This window comes from Pseudophryne corroboree, chromosome 1 (assembly GCF_028390025.1).
Source record: "Pseudophryne corroboree isolate aPseCor3 chromosome 1, aPseCor3.hap2, whole genome shotgun sequence".
Classification (NCBI taxonomy): domain Eukaryota; kingdom Metazoa; phylum Chordata; class Amphibia; order Anura; family Myobatrachidae; genus Pseudophryne; species Pseudophryne corroboree.
Window position 1 is genome coordinate 888,042,407 of NC_086444.1, and position 24,831 is coordinate 888,067,237.

General features: G+C 45.2%; 1 protein-coding gene across 6 annotated transcripts in view; it reads right to left on the minus strand.

Annotated features, from left to right (window-relative positions):
• ZGRF1 (zinc finger GRF-type containing 1) overlaps positions 1-24,831 on the minus strand; it is a 363,865-nt gene that overhangs the window by 171,102 nt on the left and 167,932 nt on the right. For all 6 annotated transcript variants that reach the window (XM_063920146.1, XM_063920145.1, XM_063920142.1 and 3 more), the window contains exon 8: positions 19,775-19,868. In XM_063920146.1, the coding sequence (XP_063776216.1) occupies positions 19,775-19,868 (94 nt within the window). The remainder of the gene's footprint in view (positions 1-19,774; positions 19,869-24,831) is intronic.

Sequence of the window (24,831 nt, forward strand, 5' to 3'; positions counted from 1 at the left end):
TGTATTATAAAATGCTATACATATTTATAGATAAACGATATGTATTTCTACAAAGTATTGACTTATATACAACATATAGATTGCAAAACATGGGCAGACACCATTTACTGTTGACCCTTTTCAATTGCCAAGCTACTAAGGGTCAAGCCAATTATGTGCGAGTTGGCTTGTGCGAATGCAAGTTGCAATTATTGCAAACTCGCATTCCATTCTCCCTGCAGAATTGCATTTTTTTGTGCATAACCCCCGAGCTTATTTTAAGGTAAACATTTTGGGACTTGCTTCAGAACCGCTTGGACACCCCCCTAATGACTAATTAGGCAACAGAGAGTTTACCAGTAGCTTAATGGGGCCAATAATTTCATGTCTAAAAAAAAATGACCTTAAATTGCCCCAAAATCATCTTTCTCTTTTTTTTTATGCACCATAAATTTGAAATATTAAAAAAATAAGATTTTACTCACCGGTAAATCTATTTCTCGTAGTCCGTAGTGGATGCTGGGGACTCCGTAAGGACCATGGGGAATAGACGGGCTCCGCAGGAGACTGGGCACTCTAAAGAAAGATTTAGGACTATCTGGTGTGCACTGGCTCCTCCCCCTATGACCCTCCTCCAAGCCTCAGTTAGGAACTGTGCCCGGAAGAGCTGACACAATAAGGAAGGATTTTGAATCCCGGGTAAGACTCATACCAGCCACACCAATCACACCATATAACACGTGATAGGAACCCTGGTTAACAGTATGATAACAATTGGAGCTTCTGAAGAGATGGCTCACAACAAAACCCGATTTTTGTAACAATAACTATGTACAAGTATTGCAGACAATCCGCACTTGGGATGGGCGCCCAGCATCCACTAAGGACTACGAGAAATAGATTTACCGGTGAGTAAAATCTTATTTTCTCTGACGTCCTAGTGGATGCTGGGGACTCCGTAAGGACCATGGGGATTATACCAAAGCTCCCAAACGGGCGGGAGAGTGCGGATGACTCTGCAGCACCGAATGAGAGAACTCCAGGTCCTCCTCAGCCAGGGAATCAAATTTGTAGAATTTAGCAAACGTGTTTGCCCCTGACCAAGTAGCTGCTCGGCAAAGTTGTAAAGCCGAGACCCCTCGGGCAGCCGCCCAAGATGAGCCCACCTTCCTTGTGGAATGGGCTTTTATTGATTTAGGCTGCGGTAATCCTACCGCAGAATGCGCCAGCTGAATAGTGCTACAAATCCAGCGCGCAATAGACTGCTTAGAAGCAGGAGCACCCAGCTTGTTGGGTGCATACAGGATAAACAGCGAGTCAGTTTTTCTGACTCCAGCCGTCCTGGAAACATAAATTTTCAGGGCCCTGACTACGTCCAGCAACTTGGAATCCTCCAAGTCCCTAGTAGCCGCAGGCACCACAATAGGTTGGTTCAAGTGAAAAGCTGAGACCACCTTCGGGAGAAACTGAGGACGAGTCCTCAATTCTGCCCTATCCATCTGGAAAATCAGATAAGGGCTTTTTCAAGACAAAGCCGCCAATTCTGAAACCCGCCTGGCCGAAGCTAGGGCCAACAGTACGACCACTTTCCACGTGAGATATTTTAATTCCACAGTCTTAAGTGGTTCGAACCAATGTGATTTCAGGAATGCCAAAACCACATTGAGATCCCAAGGTGCCACTGGGGGCACAAAAGGAGGCTGAATATGCAGAACTCCTTTAACAAAAGTCTGAACTTTAAGCAGTGAAGCCAGTTCTTTCTGGAAGAAAATCGACAGAGCCGAAATCTGGACCTTGATGGACCCCAATTTGAGGCCCAACGTCACCCCTGCTTGCAGGGAGTGTAGGAATCAACCCAGTTGAAATTCCTCCTTCGGGGCCTTCATGGCCTCACACCAAGCAACCTATTTCCACCAAAGGCGGTAATAATGTCTTGCGGTGACATCCTTCCTGGCTTTGATCAGGGTAGGGATGACTTCCTCCGGAATACCCTTTTCCTTTAGGATCCGGTGTTCAACCGCCATGCCGTCAAACGCAGCCGCGGTAAGTCTTGGAACAGACAGGGTCCCTGCTGCAGCAGGTCTTGTCTGAGCGGCAGAGGCCAAGGGTCCTCTGCCAGCATCTCTTGAAGTTCCGGGTACCAAGCTCTTCTTGGCCAATCCGGAACCACGAGTATGGTTTTCACTCCTCGCATTCTTATTATTCTCAGTACCTTGGGTATGAGAGGTAGAGGAGGAAACACATAAACCGACTGGTACACCCACGGTGTCACTAGAGCGTCCACAGCGATCGCCTGAGGGTCCCTTGACCTGGCGCAATATCTTTTCAACTTTTTGTTGAGGCGGGACGCCATCATGTCCACCCGTGGTCATTCCCAACGGTTTACCCGCATTTGGAAAACTTCTGGAAGAAGTCCCCATTCTCCCGGGTGTAGGTCGCCCATCGGAGAATCCTTGTGGCTTCTGCCATCGCCATCCTGCTTCTTGTGCCGCCCTGTCTGTTTACATGGGCGACCGCCGTGGTATTGTCTGATTGGATCAGTACCGGCTGGTTCTGAAGCAGGGGCCTTGCTTGGCATAGGGCATTGTAAATGGCCCTTAGCTCCAGAATATTTATGTGAAGCGAAATCTCCTTGGAAATTTCTTCCCTGTGTGACTGCACCCCAGCCCCGAAGGCTGGCCTCCGTGGTCACCAGGACCCAGTCCTGTATTCCGAATCTGCGGCCCTCTAGTAGATGAGCCCTCTGCAGCCACCACAGCAGCGACAACCTGTTTCTTGCCGACAGGGTTATCCGCTGTTGTATCTGGGACCATTTGTCCCACAGGTCCCACTGGAACGTCCTTACGTGGAACCTTCCGAATGGAATTATGCTTCGTACGAAGCTACCATTTTTTCCAGGACTCGTGTGCTTCCACTGGAAGAAACACTCTTTTCTGGTCTGTGTCCAGAATCATTCCCAGGAACAGAAGACGTGTCGTCGGGACCAGCTGTGACTTTGGAATATTGATAATCCAGTCGTGCTGTTGTAGCACTTCCCGAGAGAGTGCTACCCCCAATACCAACTGTTCTTTGGACCTCGCCTTTATCAGGAGATCGTCCAAGTACGGGATAATAAAAACTTCCTTCTTGCGAAGGAGTATCATCATTTCGGCCATTACCTTGGTAAAGACCTTCGGTGCCGTGGACAACTCCAACGGCAGCGTCTGGAACCGATAGTGACAGTCCTGTACCACACATCTGAGGTACTCCTGGTGAGGAGGGTAAATGGGGACATGCAGGTACGCATCCTTGATGTCCAGGGAGACCCTGTAATCCCCCTCGTCCAGGCTCGTAATAACCGCCCTGAGCGATTCCATCTTGAACTTGAATCTTCTGATATAAAAGTTCAAGTATTTTAATTTTAAGATGGGTCTCACCGAACCGTTCTGTTTCGGTACCACAACCATTGTGGAATAGTAACCCCTTCCTTGCTGAAGGAGGGGCACCTTGACAATCACTTGTTGTGATTATAGTGTTGAATAGCCACCAACACCGCCTCCCTGGCAGAGGGAGGTGCCGGTAAGGCAGATTTTAGGAAACGGCGGGGGGAAGAACGTCTGGAACTCCAGCCTGTACCCCTGAGATACTACTTGAAGGACCCAGGGATCCATGTGAGAGAGCACACTGGGCGCTGAAATTTCTGAGACGGGCCCCCACCGTACCCGGGTCCGCCTGAGCAGCCCCAGCGTCATGCTGTGGACTTACCGGACGCAGGGAGGACTTCTGCTCTTGGGAACTAGCTGTGTGCTGCAGCTTTTTCCTCTACTTTTGCCTCTCGGCAGAAAGGATGAGCCTCTAGCCCTCTTGCTTTTCTGGGGCCGAAAGGACTGTACTTGATGATACGGTGCTTTCTTTTGTTGTGGGGTAGCCTGTGGCAAAAAAGTCGATTTCCCAGCAGTAGCTGTGGAAACGAGGTCTGAAAGACCATCCCCAAACAGTTTTACCCCCTTATAGGGCAAAACTTCCATGTGCCGATTCGAGTCGGCATCGCCTGACCATTGCCGAGTCCATAACCCCCGTCTGGCGGCAATGGACCTAGCGCTTATTTTTGATGCCAGCCGGCAAATATCCCTCTGTGCATCACGCATGTATAAGACCACGTCTTTTATATGCTCTATTGTCAGCAAAATATTGTCCCTATCCATAGTAATTTTCCGACAGGGAATCTGACCACGCAGCGGGAGCACTGCACATCCATGCCGAAGCAATGGCTGGTCGCAATATAATGCCCGAGTGTGTGACTATATCTTTCAGGGTAACCCCCTGCTTTTTATCAGCAGGTTCCTTCAGGGCGGCCGTATCCGGAGACGGTAGTGCCACCTTTTCTGATAAGCGTGTAAGCGCTGTATCTACCCTATGGGGTGTTTCCCAACGTGACCTATCCTCTGGCGGGAAAGGGTACGCTGCCAAGTACCGTTTAGAAATTATCAATTTCTTACCGGGGGAAGACCACGCTTCCTCACACACCTCATTTAATTTCTCAGATGCAGGAAAAACTACTGGTAGTTTTCTCTCACCAAACATAATACCCTTTTATGTGGTACCTGGGGTATTATCATAAATGTGTCATACATTTTTCATTGCCTCAATCATGTAACGGGTGGACCTATTTGGAGGGTACACTAGTCTCATCGTCGTCGACACTGGAGTCGGTATCCGTGTCAACATCTGTTTCTGCCATCTGAGGTAGCGGGCGTTTTTAGAGCCCCCCATGACATTTGAGACGCTGGAACAGGCACAAGCTGAGTAGCCGGCTGTTCTGTGTCGTCGACCTTTTGTGTAAGGAGTTGACACTTTCACGTAATCCTTCCATAAGTCCAACCACACCGGTGTCGATCCCGCAGGGGGTGACATCACATTTACAGGCATTCGCTCCGCCTCCACATCATTATCCTCCTCATACATGTCGACACAGCCGTACCGACACACAGCACACACACAGGGAATGCTCTGACAGAGGACAGGACCCCACAAAGCCCTTTGGGGAGACAGAGGGAGAGTATGCCAGCACACACCAGGGCGCTATATATCACAGGGATATCACATATAAGAGTGTTTTCCCTTATAGCTGCCTATATATATTGTATACTGCGCCTAAATTGTGCCCCCCCTCTCTTTTTAACCCTTTCTGAAGTATTGACTGCAGGGGAGAGCCAGGGAGCTTCCCTCCAACGGAGCTGTGAGGGAAAAATGGCGCCAGTGTGCTGAAGGAGATAGCTCTGCCCCTTTTTCGCGGACTTTCTCCCGCATTTTTATGGATTCTGGCAGGGGTTAAAAAGCACCTATATAGCCTCTGGGGCTATATATGGTGCCAGTTTGCCAGCCAAGGTGTCAGTATTGCTGCTCAGGGCGCCCCCCCCCCCAGCGCCCTGCACCTATCAGTGACCGAAGTGTGTGGTGTGCATGAGGAGCAATGGCGCACAGCTGCAGTGCTGTGCGCTACCTTGGAGAAGACAGAAGTCTTCAGCCGCCGATTTTCCGGACCACCTTCTTGCTTCTGGCTCTGTAAGGGGGACGGCGGCGCGGCTCCGGGAACGGACGACGAGGTCGGGTCCTGTGTTCGATCCCTCTGGAGCTAATGGTGTCCAGTAGCCTAAGAAGCCCAAGCTACCACCACTTAGGTAGGTTCGCTTCTTCTCCCCTTAGTCCCTCGATGCAGTGAGCCTGTTGCCAGCAGGTCTCACTGAAAATAAAAAACCTAACAAACACTTTCTTCCTAGGAGCTCAGGAGAGCCCCTAGTGTGCATCCAGCTCAGCCGGGCACAGAAATCTAACTGAGGCTTGGAGGAGGGTCATAGGGGGAGGAGCCAGTGCACACCAGATAGTCCTAAATCTTCTTTAGAGTGCCCAGTCTCCTGCGGAGCCCGTCTATTCCCCATGGTCCTTACGGAGTCCCCAGCATCCACTAGGACGTCAGAGAAAATACTGAAGCAGACGGTCAGCGTGCATTCCGACAAGTCGGGTTTCCCGACTTGTCGGAAAAAACAGGGCCGTAATGAATAGGTCGTAACCCCTTCTGACCTAAAACTGTTGGAAGCTGCCGTCTTTATGACAAGACGGCAGCTTCCGACAGTTATTGAATATACCCCTAAGTCACCAACTCTGTTTCAAGGCATACACCCAGTCCCCAAACCTTGGAACTACCCATGAAAACTAAATCTATACTTATAGATTTGTAAGTGTGCCCAAAACGCATCCTGAAAACAGTGAAATGTCCTGCTTACTACTACCTTGGATGGTTATTTATTATATAAACTTCATGATTTTTCTCCTGAGATACTGAGATGTAAAGCGGTAGTAATTAGTTTTGCCTTTTAATTGTTGGTACATTCATTTTTTTTTAAGCTTTTGTATACAGTGTTGGAGTTTCAGCTTAGCAACAACCGATTAGAGGATTTTGGTACTTTCTCTGAATCCACTCGTAGACATTGGAGATCTCAGACAGCTGGGTTGTGAAGGATGCTGACCGGAGGTAGCACAATATATAAAAAAAATTATGTACAGTTGCTTCCTCCCCATTCAAGGCCATACGGGAAGGAACCAACCGTACCAACAAGTCAAACAGCAACCAAGAACTATGAACATAATAATCAAACTGTTTGAACTAAATTTAACAAGAACACGCAGGCTGACCGTACCGAGGCGGGCATCCAGTGTTCCCGAGTGGATTCAGAGAAATGGATTTATTGGTAAGTACCAAAATCCTCTTATCTCTTTCATCCACTAGGGGGCACTGGAGATCTCAGACAGCTGGGGACATCCCAAAGATACTTCCATGGGCGGGAGTGCTGTCCGAAGCCTGAAGAACCAAACGTCCAAACCTTGTATCTCAAGATGCAAACGTATCAAACTTGTAGAATCGAGTGATGTGTGTGATGATGACCACACTGCAGCTCTGCAAAACTGGGTAGTGAAGGCTCCTCTAGCCGCAGCCCGTGGTATGAGCACCTACTATATGCCTGTTTGATGGTTAGACATATCTATCTGGCCAAGGTTTGTTTTGAAGCCGGCCAACCCCTCCTGGGCCCAACAGAACAAACAAAGGTGTCAGATTTCCTATTAGAAGCCATAGCCTGTACGTAAATCCTAAGGCTCTGACCACATCCAAGGACAAGTCCCCTTCTGCCAATCCTTGAAAGGAAGGGACCACTATGGGTTGGTTAATGTGGAAACCCGACACCACCTTAGGTAAAAACTCTGCTTTTGTATGGAGTTCCGCTCTGTCCTTATGAAAAACTAGGAAAGAACTTTTACACGACAGAACCCCTAACTCAGAGACCCTCCTCGCTGATGCCAAAGCTAGAAGCAGGGCAACTTTCCAGGTCATGTATTTCAGATCTGCCATCTTCAAAGGCTCGAAAACGGCAGATTAAAAAAATTCTAGGGCTAAATTTAGATCCTATGGGGCCGAGGGAGGACAAAAAGGTGGTTGTATCCTCAACACACCCTGCAAAAATGTCTGGACCTCCTGCAAGGACGCCAGACGTTGCTGGAAAAGAATGAGGAGAGCCGAGACTTGTACCTTCAAGGATCCCAATCTCAAAGCACCATCCAAACCATTTTGGAGAAACCTCAAAAGTCTATTAAGGCGGAACTCTCTGGGATTCCAACCCTTAGACTGACACTAGTCTATGTACTTCTTCCATATTCTATAGTAGTGTGCTGCAGTTACTAGCTTCCTTGCTGCTAACATGGTGGGAATAGCCGATTTCGATATATCCCTGTCTCTTAGTATCCTGGTCTCAAGAGCCACGCCATCAAACGAAGACGGTTCAGGTCTGGGTGAAGGAATGGGCCTTGTAACAACAGGTCTTCCTTTTGTGGAAGCTTCCAAGATCTTCCGCTAGGAGTCCCCTCAGGTCCGAGTACCAACTTCTGCAAGGGAAGTCTGGTGCTATTAAAATCACCCACACTCTTTCCCGTTTCACCCTTTTTAACACTCTCGGTAACAGGGGAAATGGCAGGAAGATGTACACCAGATCGTATGACCAAGGAATCGCCAGCGCGTCCACCGCCTCTGCTGCTGGATCCAGCGTCCTGGCCACATACCTTGGCAGCTGATGGTTGTTCCGAGAAGCCATTAGGTCTATCTGCGGTAGACCCCACCGTCGTACTACTGCATTGAATACCTGTGGGTGTAGACACCACTCCCCTGGATGCATATTTTGACGACCGAGGTAGTCTGCTTCCCAGTTGTCCACTCCTGGAATGAAGACTGCCGACAGGATTATGTTGCACTTTTCTGTCCAAGACAGAATCTTTGTTGCCTCTTTTAAAGCCATGCAGCTTTTTGTTCCTCCCTGACGGTTTATGTATGCGTTGCCATCACATTGTCCAACTGCACTCTCACCTGTTGAGCCCATACTAGGTCTTCCGCCATCAGAAGTGCATTGTAAATGGCTCTTAGCTACAGTACATTTATTGGGAGACTGCTCTCCTGCGGTGGCAATCTTCCATGAAACTGATGACTGTCCAATGCTGCTCCCCAACCACTGAGATTTGCATCTGTTGGCAAAATTTTCCAGTCCCAGATTCCGAACCTCTTTCCCACCAAATTAACGACGTCCTGGCCCGGGGCAACAAGCGAATCCTTCTGTGAAGAAGTAAATGTATGCCTGCCCCTTGGGCAATCAGATTCAGCCGAAACTGTCTGGAGTGTAGTCTGCCATATTGGATCGCTTCAAAGGAAGCTACCATCTTACCTAGAAGGCATACACAAAGATGCAAATAGACCATCTGGTTTTGTAGAACTTGACATACATTACCATCTCCTTGATGTCTTGAATCTTGTCTTCTAGGAGAAACACCTTCCTTTGAATTGTATCTAAAATTCGGCCCAGGAATTGAATCCTCTGTGTTTGTTGCAGATTGGATTTCTTGAAATTCATGATCCAGCCGTGCCGAATCAGAAACTGGTGAGTGATCTGAGCGTTCCGGATCAACCGGTCCTGAGAGGGAGCCTTGATAAGGTAGTCCAGATACGGTATTATCATTATCCCCAATGATCTCAATTTCGCTACCATGACTGCCATGATCATTGTGGAGACTCTCGGGGCTGATGATAGGCCGAACGTTAGAGCTCTGGACTGGTAATGAGACTTGTCCACTGCAAACCTTAAATAGGCTTGGTGCGAGGTCCAAATTGGGACATGGAGATATGCATCCTTTATGTCCATTGACACCATGCGCTCCCTTTGCTCTAATCCCGCAATGACTGACTGTATTGAGTCCATCTTGAATCTCTAAACTGGCAGGAATTGGTTTAACACCTTTAAATTGAGAATTGGTCTGACAGACCTGTCTGGTTTTGGCACTACAAAAAGATTAATAAAATCCCGTTCCTCTTTGAGGAGTCTGAACAGGCAAAATTACTTCCATCTGAAGTAATTTTCAAATTGGCGTGTCTAATGCGTTCGCTTTCTGGGGGCACCGAGGAAAGCCTGTTGTGAAGAACTGACTGTGAGGTCGGTTCAGAAATTTACTTTTCTGCCTATCACGTATCCTAGTACTACGCCACCGGTTAGAAGAAATTACTCTGGTGTTTAATTCATTTAGGTCTCAATCCTTTCAAGCTAGAGGAAGAGGTTTTGGCGGTCAAACTCATGGGACAGAGGCCATCCTCAGTCCACAGCCTGAAAACTGGACCCTAAACCCGCTGACAAGACCGTGGCATGACGATCTCCCAGCTCACCTTGGGTCTCCTATGGTGGGCGCACGGTTGGAAAGGTTTCAGGACACCTGGGCCGAAACCTCACCAGATGTCTGGACCAAAAATATTATTTCCCAGGGTTACAAAATAGAATTTTCCCACTGTTGCCTGCGAAATCCATTTGTCCAGTTCTGGCCCAAATAAAGCTTCCCCTACAAAGGGAATCGCCTCCACTGCTTTCCACTCGCCATTCTCTGAGCCAAAGAATCCTTCTGGCCAATATATAGCCGAAGCCGAGATGCATGACGCTATGCTGCAAGCTTCCTCTGTAGCTTGGCAAATGTATTCAGCCGGCTCACGGACATGGTCCGCTAGTCTAACTATTTCTTCCTGGCTGTTATCTTCCGCCACTGCCTGAAAAACTTGACAAGGCCATGCAACCCATAGCCTTATTTACCGAAGCACTGATAATCGTAGGTCTGTGTGACGCCCCTGTGGCCACAAAAATAGATTTTAGTGTCGCATCCAACTTATGATCTGACACATCCACTAGTGTAGTCACGTATGGTATCGGTAATATTGTCTTCTTAGACAGTCTAGCCAGGGAGCCGTCCACAATCTGAGGAACCTCCCAGTTAGACATGACACTCTTGGGAAGTGGGTACTTAGCCGTGAACTTTTTAGGAATCTGAAAGCGTCTATCTGGCTGCTTCCATGCTTCCCCCATTTGACATTGGAGAGTCTGAGGAATCGGGAAACAGCTGTTTGCGGTTTCTGAGACTCAAATAGATCATAGATCTCAGGTTCCTCAACCTCTTCTTCCTTGAAGTTAAGGACCTGTTTTACTGCTTAAGGACCTGTTTTACTACTTAACCTCAGCATCCTCCTCCTGAGGGCTGGCATCAATAATTGCCTCTACTGACTCTCCCTCCTCAGCATCCTCTATGAGACCCTCTTTCTCCTCCGACTCTTCCTGTAGGAGAGGCAGGTATCTTTTTACCGCATTACTCTACCCTGTGCGGGTAGAGTAATTCTAATTAGGAATTCCTCCATAGTTTTGGAAAAGCCTGCTGCCCATTCTAAATGTTGCTTGCGGGATTCCATCATGTCCTTAGAAATATCTGCCAGGGCATTTTCTCATGACCCAGACGGACCACTGCTCCCAGGTTGAGCGTCCATTCCCAAACATGTTTTGCACACCCCAGAGCTGCCAACATTAGTGGTCTTTTTACCACATTTTGAACATACATAACAAGTTTTTGTGGTTTTGGTTGGTGCTTTAGACATGTTAAAACACTTGTACACCAATCAGCAGGACTTTCACCCTATAAGAATAGGAGGAGAAAGAACGTAGGGATATAGGGAGCAGTTAAGAATTTGGAGTCCCACAGCTGGAATTATTTTAAACACTGAGCAAAAAAACAAACCTTTACCAGCCTAACGTTTGAAACCCTCACACCACCAACTGTTGATACAGCTTGAGTTGCCCGGGTTGAGAATTCTGTTGCTCCTCCTCCGCAGGATCTGTCAGCAGAGTCCCTTGGAAGATAAAACAGGATTTTAATATCTACCGGTAAATCCTTTTCTCCTAGTCCGTAGATGATGCTGGGGTCCACTTCAGTACCATGGGGTATAGACGGTTCCACAGGAGCCATGGGCAGTTCAAGACTTTTTCAGAGTGTGAACTGGCTCCTCCCTCTATGCCCCTCCTCCAGACCTCAGTATAGGAACTGTGCCCAGGGAGACGGACATTTCGAGGAAAGGATTTACTTTTAAGTTAATGGAGAGCTTCATACCAGCTCACACCTCAACCATACCGCACAACATGGCATTCAACACAACACATGCTAACTAGCATGAAACACTACAGCAAACGTGCTGAAGAAATTTTAACAAATTAACAACTGCAAGTAAAGTACGCACTGGGTTGGGTGCCCAGCACCCTCTACGGACTAGGAGAAAAGGATTTACCGGTAGGTATTAAAATCCTGTTTTCTCAAACGTCCTAGAGGATGCTGGGGTCCACTTCAGTATCATGGGGTTATACCAAAGCTCCAGTACGGGCGGGAGAGTGCGGATGACCCTGCAGCACCAATTGACCAAACTTGAGGTCCTCATCGGACAAGGTGTCAAACTTGTAAAACTTAGCAAACGTGTTTGTCCCTGACCAAGTAGCTGCTCGGCAAAGTTATAATGCCGAGACCCCCCGGGCAGTCGCCCAGGATGAGCCCACCTTTCTAGTAGAATGGGCATTCACTGAATTCGGTATTGGCAATCCTGCCGTAGAATAAGCATGCTGAATCTTACCTCTGATCCAGCGCGCAATAGTCTGCTTAGAAGCAGGACACCCAATCTTGTTGGGAGCATACAGGACAAATAGAGCCTCTGTTTTCCGTATCCTAGCTGTTCTTGCGACATAAATTCTCAAAGCTCTGACCACATCCAGAGACCTTGAAGCATCGAAGGTGTCAGTAACCACTGGCACCACAATAGGCTGGTTTATATGGAAAGAAGAAACCACCTTTGGAAGAAACTACTGACGAGTTCTTAACTCAGCTCTATCTTCATGGAATATCAAGTAAGGGCTCTTGTGAGACAAGGCCCCTAACTCAGAAACCCTTCTTGCGGATGCCAAGGCCAACAGCATGACCACTTTCCAAGTGAGAAACTTCAACTCTATCTCCTGGAGAGGTTCAAACCAATCCGATTATGGGAACTGCAACACCACGTTAAGATCCCATGGTGCCACCGGAGGCACAAATGGAGGTTGGATGTGCAGAACCCCTTTTACGAACGTCTGAACTTCAGGAAGGGAGGCCAATTGTTTCTGAAAAAATACGGACAAGGCCAAAATCTGGACCTTGATTGAACCCAATCGTAGGCCCGCACCCACACCCGCCTGGAGAAAATGGAGAAAACGTCCTAACTGAAACTACTTCTTGGTTTCACACCAAGACACATATGTTCTCCAAATACGGTGGTAATGTTTAGACGTTACTCCTTTCCTGGCCTGAATAAGAGTGGGAATGACTTCTTTGGGAATACCCTTTCGGGCTAGGATCCGGCGCTCAACAGCCATGCCGTCAAACGTAGCTGTGGTAAGTCTTGATACACGCACGGCCCCTGCAGCAGCAGGTCCTCGCGAAGAAGAAGAGGCCGAGGATCTTCTATGAGCAACTCCTGAAGATCTGGATACCAAGCCCTCCTTGGCCAGTCTGGGACAATGAGGATCGCTCGAACCCCTGTTCTTCTTATGATCTTGAAACTTTCAGAATGAGTGGAAGTGGAGGGAAGACATACACCGACCGAAACACCCACTGGGTCACTAGTGCATCCACTGCTATTGCTTGAGGGTCTCTCGACCTGGAACAATATCTCTGAAGCTTCTTGTTGAGACGAGATGCCATCATGTCTACTTGAGGAACTCCCCCAAAGACCTGTCACCTCTGCGAAGACTTCGTGGTGGAGGCCCCATTCTCCTGGATGGAGATCGTGTCTGCTGAGGAAGTCTGCTTCCCAGTTGTCCACTCCCGGAATGAAAATTGCCGACAGAGCTCTTGCATGTCTTTCTGCCCAGAGGAGGATTCTTGTCACCTCTGCCATCGCCGCTCTGCTTTTCATTCCGCCCTAACGGTTTATGTATGCAACTGCTGTTACATTGTCTGACTGGATCTGTACGAGTTGATCTTGAAGAAGATGCACCGCTTGTAGAAGGCCGTTGTAAATAGCTCTCAACTCCAGCACGTTTATGTGAAGATAAGTTACTTGACTTGACCATCTTCCTTGGAAACTTTCCCCTTGAGTGACTGCTCCCCAGCCTCGGAGACTCACATCCGTGATTACTAGGACCCAATCCTGAATCCCGAACCTGCATCCCTCTAGGAGGTGAGAACTGTGTAGCCACCACAGGAGTGAAATTCTGGCTTTGGATGACAGGATTATCCTCTGATGCATGTGTAGATGGGATCCGGACCATTTGTCCAACAGGCTCCACTGGAAAACTCTGGCATGGAATCGGCCAAACTGTATTGCCTTGTAGGCCGCTACCATCTTTCCCAACAACCAAATGCATTGATGAATCGACACTCTTGTTGGTTTCAGAATTTTTGACCATTCTCTGGATTTCCAGAGCTTTTTCTACTGGAAGAAATACCCTTTGTACTTCTGTGTCCAGTATCATCCCCAGAAAGGACAATCTTGTCGTCGGTTCCAACTGTGACTTTGGAAAATTGATGATCCAACCGTGTTGTTGAAGTACTGTCAGGGAGACTGCAATGTTCTGCACCAACCTTTCCCTGGACCTCGCTTTTATCAGGAGATCGTCCAGGTAAGGAATTATATTGACTCCTTGCTGTCGAAGGAGGACCATCATCTCCGCCATCACCTTGGTGAACACCCTTGGTGTAATGGAGAGTCCGAACGGCAGTGTCTGAAATTGGTAATGGCAATCCTGTACAGCGAATCTCAGATAAGCTTGATGTGGAGGATAAATGGGAACATGTAAGTTGGCATCTTTTATGTACACTGACACCATGAAATCCCCTTCCTCCAGACTGGAAATCACTGCCCTCAGAGATTCCATCTTGAACTTGAACCTTTGCAGGTAGAGATTCAGTGTTTTCAAATTTAGAATCAGTCTGACCGAGCCGCCCGGCTTTGGAACTACGAAGAGGCTTGAATAAAAACCTTCTCCTTGTTGTGACAGGGGAACCAGGACAATTACTTGATCCTGACACAATTTTTGTATTGCTGCTGCAACCACTTCCCTGTCTGTGACAGAAACTGGTAAGGCGATTTGAAAAATCGGCATGGGGGAATGTCTTGAAACTCCAGTTTGTACCCGTGGGACACTATTTGTAAGAGCCACGGGTCCAGGCCAGATTGAACCCAGAACTGACTGAGTTTCAGACGTGCCCCCACCTGAGCGGACTCCTGCACGGGGGCCCCAGCGTCATGCTGAAGATTTGGCAGAAGCAGAGGTTGATTTCTGCTCCTGTGATCCTGGAGACGCTGTGGACTTTTTTCCTTTTCCCCTTCCTTTACCCGCAAAGAAAGGGGAACCTTTACCCTTTTTGTATTTATTGGGCTGAAAGGACTGCATCTGAGAGTGATGTGTCTTTTTTGCCGGCGCAGGAGCATTGGGCAAGAATGTGGACTTACCTGCGGTAGCTGCAGAAACTAAGGCATCCAGCCCATCTCCAAACAAGGCCTCGCCCTTGTACGGGAGAGCCTCCATATTCCTTTTGGAATCTGTGTCAGCATTCAATTGGCGAATCCACAGCGCCCTCCGTGCTGAGATTGCCATGGTAGCGGCTTTTGATCCCAAGAGACCAATATCTTTCATAGCTTCTAGCATGTACGCAGCAGCGTCTTTCATATGACCTAATGTTAGGAGTATCTCATCTCTATCTATTGTGTCAATTTCTGATGACAAGTTTTCTGACCACTTTTCAATAGCACTACTCACCCACACACAGGCAATGGTAGGCCTGAGTAGTGTCCCATTGGCCACATAAATAGATTTCAACGTAGACTCTAACTTGCGGTCTGCCGGCTCCTTTAGTGAAGCCGTCCCAGGCGCAGGAAGAATCACCCTTTTTTGTTAACCTTGGCAGGGCACTGTCTAAAACAGGGGGGGGGGTGACTCCCACCTTTTCCTTTCCTCTGCAGGGACAGGGTAAGCTACCTGAATTCTTTTGGGAATCTGAAATTTCTTATGAGATGGAGGAAAAGTTACATTAATTTTCTTTTCTTTATAAAAGTTAGCCTCTTCCTGTGGTAAAGGAGGAGGCTCCGTATCTTCTAAGACCTCCTTTATAGCAACAATCATGTACTGAATGTTTTTCGCTAATTTTGGATCTATTCCTCTGGAATCACTAATGTCGACATAGGAATCAGAGTCCGTGACGGTATCAGTTTGTACTACTTGTGTAAATGACCTTTTATGTGACCCAGAGGGTTCCCCTGTGGATGAAAAGGCAGAACTATTAAAAATCACATCTTCCACGGATTTTCTCCATGTTTCTGCAAGAGACTCAGACTTATTCAATCTCTTACTGATATGATTCACACTATCACGTAATTCTTTCACCCATTCAGGCTCGTGGTGTGCCGGCAGCGCCACCACATTACAACTCTGTGTCCCTATAATGGCTCCCTCAGGGGAAAAGCTCCCTGACTCAGACATGTCACACACGTGCACAAACACACCACAGACACTCCGGGGCTTATAGAGGACAGACCCACAGTAAAATCTGTCAGAAGGACACAGAAGGGACTTGCCAGTTCACAACTCAGTGCCAATGTTAAAAATCCTGTGACATGTAAAACATCCACAGAGACCCTTAGCGCTTTTACACTTGCCAAACAGTATAATTGAGCACCAAAAACACTCTGCCCCCCCCCCCCCCCCTAATTTGCACCCTGATACTTGTTTCTTCCCTGCAGTCTGCTTGGAGAAAATGGCACTGAGCAGTGTGCTGGCTGAGGAGGAAGCCCCGCCCCCTGTAATGGCGAGTTTCCCCTCAGATCTCATCACTATTATTTATACTGGCGGGGGTGTAGGACTGTGTCCACGGCATCATATGCTACTTTTTGCCAGTCTAAGAGTAGGTTTCATGCTGCCCAGGGTGCCCCCCCACCACGCCCTGCACCCTGCTGTGCGCTGTGTTATAGGAAGCATGGCCGTGCAGCGTTCCCGCTCGCCGCGCGGTACCTTGAGCCATCACGATGACCGGAGGTCCCTCTTGCAGATCTCCGGTAACACTACTCACCAGTCTTCTGACTTCTGGCTTTGTTAGGGGCGTGACGGCGTGCTGTGGTAGTGAGCGCATAGCCGCAGCTAGTGTTCAGTACCCTTCAGGAGCTAATGTTGTCCTGTCAGCAAGAAGCAGAGCCATGAAACTATTCAGGAAGTTGGTTCCTACTTCTTCCCCCTAAGTCCCACGAAGCAGGGAGACTGTTGCCAGCAGTCTCCCTGAAAATAAATAACCTAACAAAGTCTTTTTAGTGAATCTCAGTAGAGTTCCACTAGCGTGCGACCAGTCTGCCTGGGCACATTTTCTAAACTGAGGTCTGGAGGAGGGGCATAGAGGGAGGAGCCAGTTCACACTCTGAAAAAGTCTTAAAGTGCCCATGGCTCCTGCGTAACGGTCTATAACCCATGGTACTGAAGTGGACCCCAGCATCCTCTAGGACGTATGAGAAAACATGTAGTTTCAGTATTCAGAAAGATCACAGCAGCTGAGTACTATTAAAATTGCTAACTGCAAACAGAGCAAGTAATGATAATTCTACTGTAAGAATTCCCATACGTCTTATGACTCTAAATTCCCTTCAGTGATCGGACTCAATCCATGTCCGCCCCCCTCAGAGGTGAAAAGCCCGCTAAAGCTGCGCGCCTAACCAGAGCCCCAAAATGGCCGCAACTGAAATGATCCATTCACATCCCAGCCTGTCATGTCAGCGCAGAGACAGTATCTCCTCCTCCGCTGCACTGATCTGAGTACCACGTGGCTACAGGGAGCCCTGATGTCTGCCCCCCTCCACTTGTCTATGTACCCGCGCTCCGTACCTAATTCTCCCCCTGCATTGTGAGCGCTGTCCGCCCCCCTTACCGGAGCCTTACAGTCCCACTGCAGGTTTACCTCACAGCCTGTTCTGGCTGACTGCGCCGCTCAGACGCTGGGTCTCCGCCTGCTTCAGCGGGGACCTCAGCAGCTGTATGCTTTCTGACACTGCTCGCTGCAGGGAGAATTTACTTAGTTGCTGGGGGAAAAAGGTTGGTCTGCTGCACGCTACCTGCCCCCTAAGTGCCGCTTGGAAGTACTCACTGCTGCTCAGTTGATCTTCTGAGAGAGAGATGCAGATTCCTTCCCAGGGAACTTTGTCTTTCCTATACATCAAGTATAGTTTTAGGGAGCCTTCACCCTCCTTTCACACAGGCTGGATCGGCCCACTTATTCTGAAGCAAAAATAAAATCTATATGGAGCAGGAGCTTCTTTCCTGTGCTGCTACCTCCAGCACAATTTTTCAAACTGGAGGGATTAGGGGCCATGAAGGGGAAGGAGCCAGGTGTGCATAATTATTATTATTTTTTTTTTATATTGTGCTACCTCCGGTCTGCATCCTTCACACCCCAGCTGTCTGAGATCTCCAGTGTCCCCTAGTGGATGAAAAAGTACTACCAATTGCACTTTACAAGTGGAAATGAATACTAAAAGTAAGAGGCAAGAGAAATTTTAGTGAACAGAAAGACATTGTTTAAGCCCATAAAATTCAAAATCTATGCAGAAGTAAGTAAACTTCTATAAGGGAAACCAGTAGTCTGATAAACACTTTGGGATGAAGGTCTCAGAGAGCAATGGAAACTAAATCTGAAAATGTAAACTACTGTACATCTATACTTGCCTAAACTTTTAATGGCAATACAAAAATGAAACAAGCAATATAAGGACTTTCATTTGGATAGCTGATGGGAGAGATGCCAGGCTCACACAAGACAACAAACATCACAATTTGGATATGTAGGGGTCACTAGCGGTCACACCAACAACTGAATGGCACTGACCCAGGTAATAAATAAAATGCACGCTGCTAACAAGGACGCAGAAGAGTAAACATACCTCTTTCTGTGGGGCCATATTCACAGTACTAACTATGCCTGCGTGTGGTGTAAATGTCAGTAGGTTATTCTCATCTCCCGGAGAATAGGGCAAAAACACCTAATCGATCGATTAGGGCTAATACTTATAGTTATTACAAGTAAACAGTTGATAATTATAGCACAACTTCTAGAATGTCCAATCATGCAGATTTATTTACTCTCTGGAAAAAGGGAAGAGGGAGAAGGGATTTCCGCACCAGATCTTGTATGAGTTAGAAAAAATATATATTGATCTATTTGATGGACTCTGGGTAATTAAACATACTGTATGTATTCCATTGATAGTACATCAAACCATAGATCAAGTGCAACCCTCCAATATACTGCATAATCTGGAGAAAAGAGGAAAAGAATTGGATTTTAGCGGGTGCACATTTGTTCAATTATTCAAATAAAAAATTACTTTTATTAACCTTATATCATTAAAATTTCTCAGCAATTCACATACTCTAAGCCTGTCTGGCTGATATGATATATTCTATATTTACAAAATAACCCACTCAGGGGCTAACTAGAGTGAAATATTGCAGGCTGACATTATTATTTGATGAACAATGGCTATGGTATAAAATCCCACTGTGCACAAGTCAGGGAAACATTAGTCAATATGAGCAGCTAATAAAGATACATTTGGCTGACTAGAAACATTTCTAAATGTATCTCTTCCCCTTCTTTAAAAGTGTAACCATTTTGTAGCTAAGATATACTACTACAGCGGTGAATGTAATTCTAGACCTGATCAAGCCTATGAAACTGAATAGATCAGTTACAATACATGTGTTAACATAATAATTACATTATAAAGACAGGACGCATTAAATATTTTAAAATATTGTTTCTTTTTATTCACAGAATACATCTTTATATTCACCTTACACTACACCTTTCACACTTAATATTTCACTCTAGTTAGCCCCCGAGTGGGTTATTTTGTAAATATAGAATATATCATATCAGCCAGACAGGCTTAAGGCCCGTACACACTGGTCGATATATCGGCCATTCTCTTGAACGGCCAATATATCGCGGGACCGTCGGCCAGTGTGTACGGGCGATACGTCTGTGAACTCCGCCGTTCACAGACGTATCACGTCGGCCGCGCAGCACAGCCGACGGCCAATATATCTACCGATATATTGGCGCGTCGCTGTGTGTGTACGGGCGGTCGGCCGACAGTTCATGACGTCAGTCACCGACGGATCGGGCAGTATGTATGCACAGCACACTGCCCGATCCGTCCATAGATATATCTGCAGATCAATTGATCTGCAGATATATCTATTAGTGTGTACCCACCTTTAGAGTATGTGAATTGCTGAGAAATTTTAATGATATAAGGTTAATAAAAGTAATTTTTTATTTGAATAATTGAAAAAATGTGCACCCGCTAAAATCCAATTCTTTTCCTCTTTTCTCCAGATTTATTTACTCATTTACTTACATGAATCGGAGTCATGAAGCACCACACTGCGCTCAGATACAGTCTGGGAGTAATTACTATGGTAGGTTTTCTTCTGGGGAGAGCCGGGTGAAGCCTGAAAAGAGGATTTACATTTAGGCTATTACACTAGGCATTGTATTAAAAAAAAAAAAAATCAAAATTATTTATTAGTCCAAATAGATTTCCTAAATCAATAAACACCACCCATTGTCACATGCTCCCAAATCACCCGCCGCAACCCCACCCCTCAAACACTTGCCATGTCTGCATAGGAGTCAGCATAAATACCACTACATCCCTAAATACAAATAAATACATTTTTAGTTTAAAAATCGCAACTACAGCACCTGTACTAAGATACTAACAGCAGTAACACAAGCCCGGCACTTCATTATAACGAAGCAATACGTTGCTATAAAATGAGTGATACGAATGCTTGTATAAAAAGTTGTAAAAAAGCATCCTTTATCAGTAACAACTGGTTTGGACTAAAACGCCCATTTTAGGACACGACAAACAGTAAAAAGATAACTATTTATTTTACACTTGTTCACGCACTGTGTTTGACTAGTCGGTTACGCGGCTTCATTCCTTATTTCCTCTGGTTAATGTAAGCAGCCAAATACTAATACTAGTAGTGAATGTAGCCCTCTTCTTCCAGAGATTTGTCTAGCTGTGAAGCCGGGTTCACAATGTACTGATTAAGATGGCACTTGAAGACCACAATGGATTGAAGGCTGAAAATAACGCTTAGTTTAAAGAATAATCCAGAAAGATGGGAAAAGGAGACATCAAAACAGATGCACAGTTCTGGGATCCTTCTGGCTGTGGAGATTGAAAAGAGAGAGGTAGTCTTATATGTAAGAAAATGTAACTCCACCAAATCTAAATGTGTGAAAGGGTGTCAGCACTGAGATAAGGCACTACTAAAATGCTGTATGAAGGCTGCACATTCATCTCTGTATAATTTCTTTAACAAGATTGGCATTTCCCGTAGAAGTGACAGGTTACTCTGAAAGGAAACAAATACAGTAGGGTACAGACCTGAACTTTCAAGTAGCAAAGTCTCAAGTGCATAAAGAGTCAGAAAAAAAAAAAAAAAAAAGAAGTGCCACAGAAAAAGAGAAAGGAAGGAAATCTCTTCCTTTCACAGCAGATGTGGTTCTTCCAGCATCTGGCCTTGTTATGCAGCTCCTTGATGACCATGGTGTATCAACACGGTGGAGTTGTCTAATTGGATCTTAACAGCCTTTCTTTGCAAGTATGGTCGCGCGCTGCCTATGGCAATGAACACTGCTCTAAACTCCATCAGAAATGGCACAGGAAGGTGCTAGTCCTTCAGGCTGAAGCCTACAAAAATATTTAATGTCTTCCGAGTCACTTGCATTACATCTTTTACTCCCTATTGCATACTCATCTGGACACAAGAAAACCTTGGGGTATGAGCTTTCAGATATTTAGCTGAATGAGAGCTCTATGGGATGAAGAGTTGCTCTTCTGCTCCGGAGAATGTGTGATAAGCAGTGGAAGCATCGCAACAGTCTGGGGAAAAGGCTTTGCCCAGGTTGGGCTTGCATACCATGAATAGGATATGTGTAACAGCACCTGTATCTGCATTCAAAATGGTACGTTAGTGTTTTCTAGGCACGGCGTGACTAGAAGGGCTGTTTAAAATGCAAGGAGGCTAGATGTGAGTGGACACATCCGCACAGTTGAAAATAAAAAAAAATTCACAATTGTAATTATTGAAAATTCTGAATAAAGAATTAATTTCTCTGTGTATAATAATCATTCCAAAATCTATATACACAAGTAGTATTCCACTCTGGCGCTTCACTAGGTTTACATGTATAGGAGTATCTTCATATCCTTTAGAACCTATATATATATCTTACATCCAATTTTTCAAGGATGTAAGTAAAGAAAAAGGAGAACAATATAGTGCAGAGACCTTTTTTGAAAATGGTATATTTACAAAGACGAATATACACTCACAAGCCGATTTTTAAACATAAGCCCATCAGAATTTCTCTCTCTTGTGTTGATTCCAAATGGGATTTTATTCTTCATTCTCCATAGCATCAACCTGAGTAAAGTGTGTATGTGTCTCCCACAATGGAAATACACAATGGCTCACACACATAAAACAAAGAAAGGCTTATAGTGCAGACGTCCTTAAAAGTATAACAAGGTTTTATTCTGACAAATTTGCACTTACATAACATAAAAGAATAAAAGGCATATAGAATCTCTATATCACTTCCCACAAATGCCAAGATGATCCACACCGGAGCGCAGAGATCACAATAAACTTCTGGTTGGCTACGGTCCCGGGAACCGTGTAGCTCACCTATTCCAGGGGACAGCGATGGTATTTCAGGCAGATAGTGGTATCGTGATGCAGACCCGCTTAACGCGTTTCGGTTTCCCTTTTTCAAAAGCGGATACTGTTAAACTGCAAACCCCTTCCTTATAAACCCCAAGATCCTCCCACTTAATAATGGACAGCTGTAAGGAGTTCAAAGAGTTCGTTAACGTAATTCGGCTGTTCGTGACTTCCGGTCACGTGATTCTGCGTTCCACCGCCGGATGTCAGATTTCACTTCCTGCTTATGCGGTTCACGTGCGTTCCAGATGCCGTGAAAGCGGAAGTTCATCGGGTATCGTTCTATTTTCATAAAATTCACATATATAGCAGCATTTTTGAAGCGGCAAGAACTCCATTCATAGATCATAAGGCAAGGTGCTCAGATACATAAAAAGATATAAAATTAAAAACAACAAATTATAATATGAAATATATAAATTATTAATCATTTAAAAACCATTTTAATTCAAATTCACCGTTAAGCCCACGTGGTACCAAGGTTTTAAGATCAAAAATCCATTTCATTTCTGTTTTTGCTAGTTTAGTTTCAATATTTTTATTTTTCCAATTTCCTATAATCTGTTCTAATCCCCAAAAGTTTCTTATTTCACATTCTTTGGAATTATGGCAGTATTTAAAGTGCATCGAGAGAGTGTGCGTTTCAAGGCCTTTCCTGATATTATAAATGTGTTCACATAGTCTCACTTTTAGCATTCTAGTGGTCTTGCCTACATAGAGTAAGCCACACTTGCATTCTATAGCGTAGATCACATTCTTGGATGTACATGTGATAAATTGATTAATCTTATAGCATATACCATTGATGTTAATCTCTTTATATTTAGAACTTGTGGTTTTAACCGTTCTGCATACCAGACAAGACCCACATCTGTGGAAGCCACGCACACGTTCACTACTCCTTTTATTATCACTTAGAGCACTTTTAACCACCTTATCTTTGAGAGATTTAGACTTCCTATATATAAAGGATGGTCTTGTGGGTATATTCCCTTTTAGAACAGGATCTTGTTCAAGAAGTTTCCAATTTTTATAGAAAATCCTTTCTATCTCTCGATGTAGACAACTGTAACCAGAAATGAAAGACCATTCATGATTTTTTGGAGTAGGTTTTGTTGATTTTTCAGTTAATAATTCATGTCTGTTCTAAAAGGGAATATACCCACAAGACCATCCTTTATATATAGGAAGTCTAAATCTCTCAAAGATAAGCTGGTTAAAAGTGCTCTAAGTGATAATAAAAGGAGTAGTGAACGTGTGCGTGGCTTCCACAGATGTGGGTCTTGTCTGGTATGCAGAACGGTTAAAACCACAAGTTCTAAATATAAAGAGATTAACATCAATGGTATATGCTATAAGATTAATCAATTTATCACATGTACATCCAAGAATGTGATCTACGCTATAGAATGCAAGTGTGGCTTACTCTATGTAGGCAAGACCACTAGAATGCTAAAAGTGAGACTATGTGAACACATTTATAATATCAGGAAAGGCCTTGAAACGCACACTCTCTCGATGCACTTTAAATACTGCCATAATTCCAAAGAATGTGAAATAAGAAACTTTTGGGGATTAGAACAGATTATAGGAAATTGGAAAAATAAAAATATTGAAACTAAACTAGCAAAAACAGAAATGAAATGGATTTTTGATCTTAAAACCTTGGTACCACGTGGGCTTAACGGTGAATTTGAATTAAAATGGTTTTTAAATGATTAATAATTTATATATTTCATATTATAATTTGTTGTTTTTAATTTTATATCTTTTTATGTATCTGAGCACCTTGCCTTATGATCTATGAATGGAGTTCTTGCCGCTTCAAAAATGCTGCTATATATGTGAATTTTATGAAAATAGAACGATACCCGATGAACTTCCTCTTTCACGGCATCTGGAACGCACGTGAACCGCATAAGCAGGAAGTGAAATCTGACATCCGGCGGTGGAACGCAGAATCACGTGACCGGAAGTCACGAACAGCCGAATTACGTTAACGAACTCTTTGAACTCCTTACAGCTGTCCATTATTAAGTGGGAGGATCTTGGGGTTTATAAGGAAGGGGTTTGCAGTTTAACAGTATCCGCTTTTGAAAAAGGGAAACCGAAACGCGTTAAGCGGGTCTGCATCACGATACCACTATCTGCCTGAAATACCATCGCTGTCCCCTGGAATAGGTGAGCTACACGGTTCCCGGGACCGTAGCCAACCAGCAGTTTATTGTGATCTCTGCGCTCCGGTGTGGATCATCTTGGCATTTGTGGGAAGTGATATAGAGATTCTATATGCCTTTTATTCTTTTATGTTATGTAAGTGCAAATTTGTCAGAATAAAACCTTGTTATACTTTTAAGGACGTCTGCACTATAAGTCTTTCTTTGTTTTATGTGTGTGAGCCATTGTGTATTTCCATTGTGGGAGACACATACACACTTTACTCAGGTTGATGCTATGGAGAATGAAGAATAAAATCCCATTTGGAATCAACACAAGAGAGAGAAATTCTGATGGGCTTATGTTTAAAAATCGGCTTGTGAGTGTATATTCGTCTTTGTAAATATACCATTTTCAAAAAAGGTCTCTGCACTATATTGTTCTCCTTTTTCTTTACTTACATCCTTGAAAAATTGGATGTAAGATATATATATAGGTTCTAAAGGATATGAAG